We start from the raw sequence: 13,461 nt of genomic DNA, 5'->3' as shown, positions 1-13,461 counted from the left end.
TGTGACTGTAAAGTGCTCAACTCCCAGTATTTCCCACTTTTCGTCTGTAGCAAACCCTATGAATTGGCTCAATGCATTCATGTCTGAAATATCAAATTATATGGAATGAACTTTTATATCTTTTATTAACATGCAAGCCACCAAGTTTCAATTGATTGGCTGATTGTGGCGTGTGGTGCCGACCAAATTCGCGGAAGACAGGCAGGCATATTGGTAAGTCATTTGTGACAAAGTTCCAGTTAGATATTGGAGTCCGTGAGCAACCTGTTCAAATGTTTACTTTTAACGATAAAGAATCTAAATGGACTTAAGAAGTTATATAGAACTAATATAATAAGATGGTGAATTTTGAACTCCACAGTCTCTTGACCCCCACCCTCTCCTCCAACACATAAGGGAGGATATGTGACATTTCTAGGTACAAAATTTGCCATAATTCCATTATTTTTAAAATTCTTGGTTTCTCGATGGGTGTTAATTCGAAGAGTTTTGGGGAGCTTTGACTGTCTTCAAGCAATATTACTGAAAGACAAGCATTTAGAGTGGACTAGGTATTAAGTGTAATGGCTTTTGTGGCCATTTTACGGCTAACCGTCAATTTCTTTCCGACGTGGTCGACGGAAAAAATCTTGCGGTTAATTTAATTTTTAAACTGACGGTTAAAATTTGCCAATTTTTTTACGCCTGACTGCTGATGGGTTAACCACATGAAGACCCTCTGGCTTTGGATATGGTTGGGTGATACCTAACACGCCGCTAATTGTGTTCAAGTGAAAGACAATGGCTCACCGTAGAGTGTGCTTGCTGTTAAGATCCCCATTCTTTTCCACTTGTGGTGTGCAATCAATTCCCGCATCGCATAATTCATTTTTATATCATCAGGAGACATGCGCAGCAAATAACTGTAACGACGATTGAAGAAAAATTCCGGATCCGTAGCACTGGCACTAATTTGGGGAATTTGCAACTTAGAACATAATGAGTACGTCGCTTTCACAGCAACTGAAGTCTTTGGACCAATGATTGCAATCACTCCCTCGTTGATCAGCTGATTGACTAAACAAAGGAAGTAAGTGTAAAATGATGAGTTTATAAGTGACACAAAGGTTTTTTTATTCATTCAACATCTTGTCTTGAGCTTCAAAAACGTTGAACTGTTCAAAAACACCGTGATTTACCGGCTTTATTGGTTGTTAATGACTCCTGTGAGACTACTCGGGTTCTAGCGGCCTGAAAGTAAGATGTCGGGCCGGTCATCGTACTGTTTAAGCGTTTACACATGAGCAAACGTTTGACCGCTATGTTCATAATGTTCACATAACTTCCTCTGGCTTAGCCTGCAGAACCGGCGTTAATTTTTGTGTCTCACAGGCGAACGGAGACAAGTGCTAGGCGAGTGCGAATTGCAAGTCGCGCGCGAGGGGAGTCCTCCTCCGTTTGACTGAAAAATGCTGTTCTGCAGGCTACCTCTGACTTGAACCAAAGCTGTATGGCGTTAGGAAGGATTCGCAATCACTGGCGCACCGAAACTCTCAGGGGTCGGGAGACAATGCATACAATTCTTTTCTCTTTTGCGAGACTTTTAAGTTAAAGGTATGATAAGGCAGATTTTTTTCAGTAACCTTGCTATGGATGATCATGGCATCCACTGACACAGTAGGAAAGAAAATTACAAATAGTCCATTTTACAGTTGTGTGCTTGGTTGCCAAGGCTTTGGACAGGCTAAGGTTGACCTTGTTTTGATAAAAACCTTGCTGCTTTCGAATGCAAATTACTTTGCCATCATGCTAACTTGATACTGGTCTCTATCACAACAAGGTCACCTTCAGCCACACTCTAAATCAAAGACTTGGCAACTAAGTACACAACTGTAAAGGCCTATTACTGCAGCCAAAGAAGGAGAGAAAAAACAGCATAAATATTGTGCGAAAATTAAGCATTGTAGCGATTTGAGATAATTTGTTGGCATTCAAAAATTTAATAATCTCTCTGAAGAACACATGTTTCATTCACAATATATTGCTTTTACCATCATGATAGATGAGGAAAAATTTTGATTGAACAACGTGCCATTTGCCAAAAGCCACGTTTTAAGAAAGTGAAGTTTAAATTGGAGGACGCTTTTTAATATTTAACGATAAAATTAACTTTCATTTTGATAAGGTGCACGAGTATTTATTTCAGTTTCTAAAAATGAGGATGTTAATCAATTTTAATTTAACTTTTTCGCGTTTGTGAGGGAAAAAATTGTCACTATTTATTATAGATTAGAGTGTGATATGTCACGCTGTTTCAATGAGCACCAAAGAATTGTTTCGCATTGACACATCTAGCCGCATCCATTTCCTGTAAATTAACGGTTAGCCCTTAAAAAAGGGAAATACCGTTAGAGAAATGAGAAATGTAAAGACTTAACGGTATTTAGGTAACCTCAGACGGTCTTTTTCTCGTCGAAAGAAGACTTCGGATCTGTTAAAATTTTATGATCTGGGGTGAAGCACTTGAACAGGGTAAACAGGGTTGTTCCAGCTTACCTTTATAAATATTCTCAAACGAATCATCTGCAGCCGCATATCGTATCGAACAGTTAAGAGTGATATTGGAGAGCCATCCCTCTTTATTCACGGTGTCGATTGCAAACCTTAAAATCTTTTCGTCTAAATCTGTGTTGTTCTTGGGGAAAATAGCACCTAAAATGCAAATACATGTATAAACTTGTTGTTAACCGCCGACTGGCCAGGTTAACTGAAACATTTCCCTTCAGACGATTTAATTTAACAAACTATACTCATTAGAGAGTTTCATTCGCTTACCTAATTTGAAAACTTGCCCTCCTTTCACTGGAAGAAGACGAAAGCAAACAAAGAAAGCGAGGAAAGTAACAAACACCAGATTTGTGCAAGACATTTTTCGCCGTTGGACATTTGTAAAACTGAAGGCCCTTCGAAACCTCAACGCTGTATTTAATTCTCCTGTTCCTTTTTGATTCGTTGGTTGCAATTGTGTTTATTCATTTGTATGTCGTATGCAAATGTTTTCTTTTTTCTTAGGGCGATAAATGGTTCTAAATCAATCAAACTTGGCAAGTCCTTGTACAGGCCAAGGGGTTTTCCACAAAGCTCTTTGGGATGATAAATCATTAAATAGACACGAAATGCAATCAACGCGTTCTGATGGCAATTTCATTCTTCTTTGATAATCTACAATTGCCATCACTACGGTACAAATAGTGATTTGGGTTTTTAACAAATTATCTTGAATTATAATGTCATGTCACGAAATTGTCTGAACCGCGCGAAGGTCAAAATGTTTGCAGAGTAGGTTTCTCCAATCGCATTACCCTACTGACTTATTTCATGGCGTAAGTTTAAAATGTTTGAAGTCGTATTCTCTCTATCTCCTCACGCAAATGTTTCGATTTTCACGTGAACTGTAAAATCACAAACGTAGTGTGTAGATGGCTTTTGCTTGTCGTATATTTTCCTATGTAGAATAAAGAGGCGTCCATACCATAACTTTTCGCGAACGAAACGTATTCGGTAAAACCTTTTACACAGACTCAAAGGCAACTCAAGTTACCCACTTTGTACGTGTTGTCTAGAATGTGCGCACCTTAATTTTGTAAGGTTCGCGCCGATTATCATACACTTCTCACGACCGTGATAAAATAAAACTGATAAAAATGTAAAAAATGTATTTATAAATTGGCTTCTAGTGTTCCGTTTTAAAAAGATCTCTTTATGGAAATGAAGTTAGTTCCTAATCTGATCAAAATTGTTTACGTGAAACTTCTCCATTCTTCATTTAACAAAGCGTTTCTGAAAATAACGGCTTTAATCTTTCGAATAAATTATGGTATCGTCATAATAGCGAAGATTATTACTTATTGAGAGTCTGAAGCAGGTGACAGTTACCGCTGTCAAACTTGAAAAATGGGCAATAACATTTTTAAAAACATTGAATAGTCTGGACGATTTTGCAGAATAGTGAAAATCAATTGAAGCCTTTTAAAACATTTTTTCTTACTTTGTCTAAATTACACTAATTTTGTTTATCAAAACTATTGGATGAGGTAGGAAAGATGTCTTGTGTTTGTATCAATTAAGCGAGCTGGCGAAGCTCGGAGCAAATAATTTAAGTGACGCAAGGCATTACCAATTCACCATATCCTATTAGGAAAATGTTCTAGATATTCTATCATTCGACTAGCCGCCTTTGATTAGAGTCATATGACTCTGGACGGATCACGAAAATAATTTTATTTGAGGTTTTTAAATATTGCGAAGGTGACAGACTAAATGCGCAGAAATGTGCGTGTACATAAACGAAAACAATTACTTTGTAACCCCGTTCTTAAAGCTAGTCGTTCTCACTAACCGTCCGCGTCCGACCCGCGAGGACGTGGGAACGAGAATGAGCATTTTACGGAACTGCACGCATGAGCAGAAACTTACTCCTTTATTTATTCATAGTTAGTAGAGTCTCTTCTAGAGTCTAGAGTCTCCTCTACTAACTATGATTTATTTCAAGAACTCGGGTTGTGAAGCCAAGCCATTTATGTCAGTTATTTCTATTGTCATAATTTCAAAATATCTATATTCCATAATCAAACAGTAAATGGTATAAATTTGTTCTGTTTTTTGTTTTGTCTTGTTCTTTGTTTTTAATTAACGTGCCTGTCACCTTAATTTCTTACTGCTCTACACTAAGGTTGGACACGCCAGACTCCTGCTGAGAACAACTTTTCCTGGGTTTGCCGACTCAAAGGACTTCTGCGAATCGCAATAAAAATGGAATTCCGAACAGTGCCTTCACCGCTTTTCGCTAAATTCCACGGTTTTCCATTTAACCTGGAAACTGATTTTGTAGTATTTTCTAATGTGCAACAGTCTCTTGAGACTCATTCCTCATAAGCCTTCGCTGCTATCGAGTGCCAAATACTTGAGGCAAAACGTAAAAAATGTGGAAAAGCCCCAAATTATCGGAGAAACGACTGGCACAAGCTGCTCGATGGCCGACGCAATTTATTATGCAAATCATCAACAGCTAGAAGGGGTGGTCAGAATGAAAACAACTTAGCCTTCGGTTTAATGGGAATCTAAGTTAGACCATACCAGGTTTCCGAAAGGTATTCTGAAACATTGGACACATAACTTGGAACGCAGAGGTTTGCTTGAAACAGCCTCATAGAGAGCGTTTTAAGAAATTATATTTGGTTCGGAGTATTTGCATAAATAATTACTTTAAGTACAATATAGGAGGTTTAAGCATACAATCTTTTATTTGACACCATTTCCTATGTAAACCAGTAAAATACACATGTTACACAAAGCCTTGGTAAGCGTCTGATTAAAGAAAGCTGCTCCAGTTACATCTGATTTAATTCCTACACGAGTTTGTTCTTTCCAATAATTGATTTAACCACTTTCCTACAGAAAATAAAATTCAACATAAAAATACACAAAAATATCATTATTCCTGTGAGGAGAATGAAATGTTTAGTCGATTCAAAAATAGAATGAAAACTTGTATATATGAGGCAGTTGAGAAATGCAAGTTTCATCTTCGAGTATTTAAAGAGTGTGTATTACCCTCCAATGACTCCAAAATCACATACATTTCAACAGCAGAACAAGTATTTCAGAGCAACCTAAAATACAAATCAATGTGGTTGTAGTTGTTTTTCTCATAATTTTTGAAGAAAGAGTCAGAGATGACCACCTGCCTACTCTTCCTGTCATGAGGTTTTAGCAATCAATCAAAAATATACCAAAAGTGCTATGAGACAATTTTAGACGGCTGAAAGGATGCAGCAGTGAATTACAACAATTTCAGTGGTTAGTTCACGCTGATACCATAATGATAATAAATCTTGTGTTGAATTCTAAGCAATCTTATTCTACTTCTTTATAACAAAGTTAGGCATACACTGTGTATCTCTTTAAAGGAGGCCTTTTTTGATGGATACCACATTTCACAAACAAAGATATCTCCACATAGAAGAACACAGTTTAACCATGAATGGTGAAGAACAGAGAAACTACTGCTTTGTATTATAACATTACTAAGGACATATTCTGTCTAAATGTATTTTCAGAGAATAATTTTTTATTTCTCTGACTTTGTGTGAACCATTTCATTGAAATATCTAAAAGTTGAACTTTATGGTTGACTAACACAAATTTTATTTTAAGTCTCTAAATGCTTGAGTTGCTACCTCTTAAATATTATTGAAACAATTATACAACTATAATAATAAAATTTTCTAGAAGGGAAAACCTGTTTGCAATATTTGTGACTTATCAAAGTCATCACATACTGATAATTACCCAGAAAGAAACTAATATTTTGTTAAAATTAGCATTAGGTCATTCTTTCCTTTCAGTTATTTTGAAAATAAACCATGGTTCCTAAAAACTTTTCTGAGTAAAAATTTTAAGTGAACCAGTTTCTTGAAATGTGAACTTTAGCACTATCAATCATACTCTCATTCTGAACAACACAGCAGTCACATGTCTGTGCATGAGCAAACACTTTATTGACTAGATGGCTTGCTTTCAGGCTGTCAGAACCAAGTTGTCTCACAAACTACAAGTAACTACATGAGCCAATGGGTCACAGAATTTAAGATGCATACAACTTTTTTAGTAAAGTTCAAAACAGAATGATAAGTCAGCAAGATTCTTGTACTTGAAAAATCTTTGCATTCAAAAAGTTTGAGCTTTTCTTTTTTCTACTTTGGTTTCCTTTCATAAATTTATACGAACATATTAATTTTCTCTCTCTCATGTTGCCAGACAGTAGTTGTTTCTTATATTTTCCATAGAAATTTTGCACAGGGCATTGATGCCCAGGCACCAAAAATGGATTTCCTTTTAAATAACTACACTTGACTGCTGTATCCTTCTGAACAAACTTTAACTCCTACTGATCAGTGGATATGTCTCTTATAATTAAAACTAATAAATAATATATCACATAATAAATTATTCTGTTTTTGTACTTGCCCTATGGGCAGCTCACCCTATAATCTCTCATTACAGGTGACATAATTATCTGATGAGTGGTTAACTAGCAACTGATTGAAATAAAAATGATTTCCAGTGACAGGCTTACATGATTCTTAAACAATGGATGTCCGTTCAGGCATATTCTCCACACATTTCCTAAGGCGTTGACGAGGAGAATTGTTTGACAATCAAGAACTTCTTTATGTGATGATCACTTCCCTTATTCTTATGACCATAATGTTTGATCCAGGTGTAATATTGTAAAGAGAAATTAGATGCTGATCACTCTCAGGGGTCAAAGGGTTAGGTTAGGGAACAACAATCATCTTTAATTGGTCAAAGTTGGATCAACTTAAAAAGTTTTTATTATTGAATTACTGTTCCCAAATGATTGCATGTTTTCAGGGATTACATCAATGTGAGAATCTAGTTTATAAACTTTACTGTTTGTTTACAAGGATGTTAACAGCAAACCTGGGTCTTATCTGCTTATCTTGAAATGATTAATCAAAAAAAGAAATGATAACAGAATTGTTTCACCAACAGAATGAATTTATAACAGAATACAAAAGCACCCAGCAATTATACTGAAAATTTATTCACCTCTTGCTCATTGAATATTTTGGAATAGTCCCTTCCACTTAGTCTTGGGTATCAATCAACAATATTCACTTCACCTTTGACAAATAACTGTTAAATAATAATTGAATCAGCTTGATGGATTCTTGTTTTGCCCCTGTTGTTCTTAATTTCAAACTTAACCTTTCACCTCCCATGAGTGACCAAGACAGAATTTCTCCTTACAATGCTAATACCATATCAAGCAGACAAGTGACGAGAATGGAGAAAAATATCAATTAAGAAACTATCTGTTGATTCAATACCAAATTCCCATAAGGAAAATCATAAGAATTGCATGGCAGACACAAAGGAGAAGTACCAACTAAATGAGATCTTGGGAATGAAAGGGTTAAATGATACATTCTAAATTACCATCCTTTACCAGGGTCTCAATGGGGTTAACTGTTAGCAGTAAAATGGCAAAACAGGTTAGCCATTAGGCACAAATCTTGACAACTTTAACTGTTAATCATAAAAGTAAAGTTAACCGTAAAAATTGTCCTTTTAATCTTATCCGAAAGAAATTAACCATTAGTTGTACAATGACCAAATTTTTAACTGTTAGCCATAGAAGCCATCACCACACTGAGATCTTCCTTCACTTGAAAACTAATCACTGTCACTTAAAATTAGTCTCACTGTCAATACCAGTTTGTCCAAATATGAAATAATTATCGCATGATGGGGAATGCCATCTCAAAAATTGTTACACTACAATTATACTGAAATTATTTCAAGAAATTAATTCTCAACTTTGACATCTTCTAAAGAAATTGAACTAGGGTCAAACTTTTCCCCTGTGATCCTCTCATACATATCCATGATATCTTCGCAGACAGTTTCAAAATGAGTAGTAGCATCGTAAGACTTCGAAATGAATATCTGATGAAATAAATGGCAAAAAAGGGTAAGTCCAAATTATACATCTTTGGGAGACATGGTGAAATACTGGTTACTGGTTTTAACAAAATTTTTCCATGAGTAACTGCCCATGGTGTAATAGATGGCTGTGGCCACAAAGGAGCCAAAACATCACGGCCTGCTCCTGAGGTCAACAAACAGCTGTGGGAGGTCTTATTGGCAGCAGTACACCACCAGTAACCTCTGGTATTGGGCTCAGGATTTTAAATTTTTAAGTTCAAGCCTATGCTTTTTAAGTTTTATAAGTTACTTTCCTCCCACAGTCAAGAGGTGACATCTATACTTGAGCCAAGAGGCTCCACCAACCGGAGCTCCTCTTAGTTTCTAGAGCAAGGGTATGGTTACTCTTCCTAAATGGGAAACCAGTCCATCACCAGTTACCCTACAGCATTTTGTAAGGCCTCCCTGACAATTCACTAGTACTCATCTATATTCCTGAGTGGAGAGAAGCACTGTAAGTCAAAGTAAAGTGTCTTGCCTTGGAATGCAACACTATAACCTGACCTGGTCTCAAACCTAGCCTTCAGTTCAGCTGTAATTTTGGCAGGCATGTACTAAGCATTGTCTTGGTGAAAATTATAACTGCCATATTTGATTTTTGGAGCAGCTGAAGACTGGGAAGAAAAAGAAATTTGTACCCCCCCACAACACACAGACTGTAACTCCAAATCAGACATGGTGGGTTAAATAAATGATTGTGAACTTCTTAAAATTACCTAACCCTTGTGAGACACCTGCACTGCAGGCTGTCTCAAACCCAAAACTCTCGATCAGGGGTCTGGTAATAAACTTTAGATCAGCACTTGTTTCATACAGTGCTTCTTCACAACTGCATATTAAATGTGTAACAGAAAACTGTCAGGAAGGAAATTCAACTAATTCTTGTAACTGCAATGAACAACAATTTCATCCCAGAACAATAGCAATACTCTAAAGACCTACATGTAGGAAAAGCAATTTCATTTGAAACATTTTCTACTTTTGTATTGCCTGTCGCCAAATATCAGTCAGCAATTTTGGGAAGCAATATAACACTAATACATGCTTTGGACTGTTTAACCAAAATAATGAAACAAACAAGTACAAATTTTAAAGTAAAAGCATATCATTGTGACAATAAATGATTCATGTACATGCTGGAATGCAACAAGATTGATCACGATATTTTTCTTCCTGCTAAAAGGTCAAGTGAGATATTAAACTCTGTTTACTTTGGTTTACTGCTGTAACAATTATTACTAACAGTAACACTGATATACACATTGGGGTATATTGAGTACAACACCAAGCAGTCTACAGTTTACTAGGCAAATCAAAGGATAGAGATGGCTAATTTTTATGAAAATCTGAAGGTTTGAGGTTTGATCACCCATGGGACTCAGAATTTTTTCTTTGTCTCTTATGACAAGATGGAAAAGCCTCTTTCTCAAGTCAACAAGGCAGTTTGATCACTTCTCCCATTTCAATTCAATTTTTAAAAAATAAGCCAGATATATACAAGAGCCAGCTACAGGAGCAAAGTCCAAAAGTCTGCTTTTGAAAAAAAAATAATAATTGCAGTTACTAACCAAATGTTTACTAACTGACAATGTTAAATATTTTATTCTGCTCAATAACTTGTTTAAATAATGAGCAACTGCAAAGACATCGGCCATGGAAAAAAAAAAACAGTTACAAAAGCAGTGTGTTTATAGCCTGTTCTCTTTTAAACACAAACTAGTTTGTAAAGTGCTTACAACACATTAAGATGGTCAAATGCCTCTAGGCTGTAATGTCCTCTAGATGTTTATTACTCCTAAGAGTTTAAGGTTAAATTGTATCTTTAATGAAGCAAGAGAACAGTCCATAAGAAGAACTGGAGGCATAATGACTACATACCTTACTTTCTTTACCATCATCTTTAGGCATGTACATGTCATTGATCCATACAAACTTCTTGTCAATCTTGCCAAGAAGATTCAAGCCAGGCTGTAACTCGGACGAAGGGTCATTCGTCTCAATTTTGGTGCTAACAATGGCCAAATATTTAGCTCTTGGGGTGACTGAGTTGGTGTGAGACATACAGCACACATAGATATCTGGTAGAAATGGGTAAAAAAATTTTAAAAAAATCGGTAATGTCTCAGGAGTCAGATACTTGAGAAAATTTCTCACAAAATTGGATCCTTGATGATTAGGAAATTGAAATATATAGAATATCACCCATAAAAACATGATATTAGTTAAATTTGTTTGCTGCCAATAAAAATATGGGAGATAAATAGAAATTTAAAGTTAGAATGAAAAGGAAGTGGTTGAATCACTAGTCTCAGTTGTCCCAGGACTCAAAGTTAACAGCCCATCAGAAAATAGGCAAAAAGATAGATATGAATTTATATATATATACACACACACATGTAAAATGGAAAGATAAACATTAAAGCTGTGCTTTAAATTTGAACTGAGGGTTTTGAATCTAGACTTGACAGCATATAAACTCCCCACAAAGAAATACAAGAGTCCTGCTCAACAAAAAAGTTTCTTAAACCAGAGGTTGCACCAAATATTGAATGGACCTTTCCCTGACACAATCTAGGGTAAATATGAATTCCCTAAACTATCTGTGAAGCTTTCTTATAATCTTAGCCCTGAGAACAATATCTCCTTCTTGAACCTTTTGTATCTATTTTTGAGGGTAGTATTGAGCGGTCCTGATTCCTCTTCACAGACAGATAATAGAAATATTCCTGCTTTGCTTATATTATACTTTGAACAACATTTCACAAATCCCAAACTTGATATAGGAAATTCAACTCTCTCCTCTTGTGCGTAAAGTTTCAAAGAAATCTTGAGGTTTTCATGAAATGAAAGAAAAAATACAGAAGGCAAATCACCTCTTTGGTTAGTTCATAAATTCACAGATCAAGCTTGCCTTCCTGTAAAGACAAATTTTGGCCTTCATTACCACTCACATAGGAACCCCTTGCCACCCTCAACAACATTTTTATTTTTTCTTCAAAATATACTGATATTATAAGGAAAAGTCGTGTTTGGGCACTCTTAATGTAAAAAGGATAAAAAACTGTGACACTTGTATTTCAACAATATTTAGTAAAGGAGCAGGCGATAACAACGACGACTAAAGCTTTGTGATAATGTTTACTAATCATGGACAGGTGTCTGTATCTTGTTAATATTAATAACTTCATGCAAATCGATTCGAAAGTCATTTAAATTTTTGAAATTTTCCATTTAGGAGGAGACCTGTGACTTAAACCTGAAACAAATAGATTTTGCTGGTAAAACGAACATTAATGGATTTCCAAAACATAAAATGCCGATAATTAGGTTCCCGTCGAAACCACATTATCTTAACTTTATTTGTATGTACACAAACTCATCCAGGTTATCATCTTTGAACAAAAACATGGCGGACAGCTGTATGACCCTAGTTGATAATCAGAAATCGAATCACTTTCTGAAAGGTTTATGACACCCGAAATTGAGATAACTGCTGTAATTGTAAGGAATTTATCGTCTGTCGAACGAAAAGTCTTATGCGCAGTGATGGAAGTTGTATCTCCGCTTACCAGTGATTTAAGTGAATACAAGCAAGGATTGTAATAAAGCGATAAAGATATCAAACTTACCTGATTTTCGGCCAACTTGATTTTGGGGAATGATCAACTGGCAGGATTTTGCATCGTTTGTATTAGGAATTGGGTGAGACAGAATACAAATGCACCGAACAACTTGTCCTACTTTCTCTACTCTCTCGGAGAAGTACGAAGGATCGGCGATAACAGCTTTCGTTTTTGCAACCTCTCCTTCCGACTTCACTCCACAGACTACGCCGTTCTCCATGACAATTTCTTCCACTGGTTTATTCAACATGTATGTACCGCCATAAACTGCCGACAATCTGGCAAACCCTTGAGGCAATTCGCCAAGCCCGTAGAGAGGATACAAATAGGGGCTATGACCGTAGCGAGACAGAGAATCATAGTACAGCTTTATGCGCTGTAGAGGCTCCCCACACGGCTTTGTTTTGTAGTCATCATCGAGATACAGAGCGATGGCATGGCCTGTGAAGTCCTGAGTGTTCTGATCAAGACCGTACTTGGAATAAACATCTTTCATAGTCGAAGTCTTCGGGTCGATGCCTTCCCAAGTAGTTGGGTCTTCTACGTTGTACTTCAGAACAAAAAGAAGGAACGATCGAAATCGTCGTTTCTCAAAGATTCCCATCAGACTGGAGGAGAGAGCTTCCTTGTCATTCGCAGGAACCTTGTAGACGCTTCCACCGCGGAAAACATAGCTTCCTTCAATCTGCTTGAATTCCAAGTAACGCGTTACTTTAGTATGAACCAGCAACTTGACAAGACCACCATCTGCCATCAAAAACTTGGGAATCAAGTCGACATTCCAGTCCCGACTATTACCGAAGCTGTCGCCCGGGCCTTCGGATTCTTTAAATCTCTTGAACAACTCATCAAGAGGATGCATGGAAGTGCTTTCTCCACCGTAGTAAGAGTTGCGATCCATATGAAGAACCTTTTTCCCGTTTACGGACAACAGACCACTCAAAATACATTCCTTGAGTCCTGTACCAAGGATAACATAATCGTATTCCTGGTCCATGATTAGGAAACTATTGGAAAAGAGATCAAAGGGCGATTACTCCGATATTCTAGTAAAATGTTAAAATGATAAAATGAATGGGTGTTCCACTGGTTGAATAAAAAAAATTTCACTATCTCAGGAGATTTTTCATTGGATGAAAGAAAAAGTGACCAATTAGAGATCTTGTAAGAAAATATCTCGTTCCTCATTAACCGCTGGATAGTATAAGTTAGGGCTCATCATATATTACTTACACTTGTGATTGGATAACCCCTCGTCCGATTCACCAATCGTAGCTCTTCTGAC

The 13,461-nt window shown here is 36.5% G+C and overlaps 2 protein-coding genes across 2 annotated transcripts in view; both read right to left on the bottom strand.

Annotated features, from left to right (window-relative positions):
- The window catches only part of LOC131793394 (glutamate receptor ionotropic, kainate 2), a 15,336-nt gene extending 12,371 nt beyond the window's left edge, over positions 1–2,965 (bottom strand). Inside the window, exons 1-4 of the mRNA XM_059110804.2 lie at positions 2,815–2,965; positions 2,536–2,691; positions 790–1,056; positions 1–83 (exon numbers count right to left, since the gene is read on the bottom strand). The exon at positions 1–83 is cut by the window's left edge and continues 177 nt beyond it. Coding sequence (XP_058966787.2) covers positions 1–83; positions 790–1,056; positions 2,536–2,691; positions 2,815–2,908 — 600 coding nt within the window. The 5' untranslated portion in view covers positions 2,909–2,965. The remainder of the gene's footprint in view (positions 84–789; positions 1,057–2,535; positions 2,692–2,814) is intronic.
- Positions 2,966–5,256: 2,291 nt separating this feature from the next.
- LOC131793399 (rab GDP dissociation inhibitor beta-like) lies at positions 5,257–13,250 on the bottom strand. Its single transcript, XM_059110813.2, has 3 exons — positions 12,183–13,250; positions 10,432–10,631; positions 5,257–8,514 (listed from the first exon to the last, which is right to left on the bottom strand). Exons 1-3 carry the CDS (start codon positions 13,171–13,173, stop codon positions 8,374–8,376), a joined length of 1,332 nt encoding a protein of 443 aa, XP_058966796.2. The 5' UTR covers positions 13,174–13,250; the 3' UTR covers positions 5,257–8,373.
- Between the last annotated feature and the right edge of the window lie 211 nt (positions 13,251–13,461).

This window comes from Pocillopora verrucosa, chromosome 3, assembly GCF_036669915.1.
Source record: "Pocillopora verrucosa isolate sample1 chromosome 3, ASM3666991v2, whole genome shotgun sequence".
In the NCBI taxonomy this organism is placed as follows: domain Eukaryota; kingdom Metazoa; phylum Cnidaria; class Anthozoa; order Scleractinia; family Pocilloporidae; genus Pocillopora; species Pocillopora verrucosa.
The sequence above is the reverse complement of the archived record's forward strand: the minus strand, read 5'-3'. Positions and strand labels throughout refer to the sequence as shown.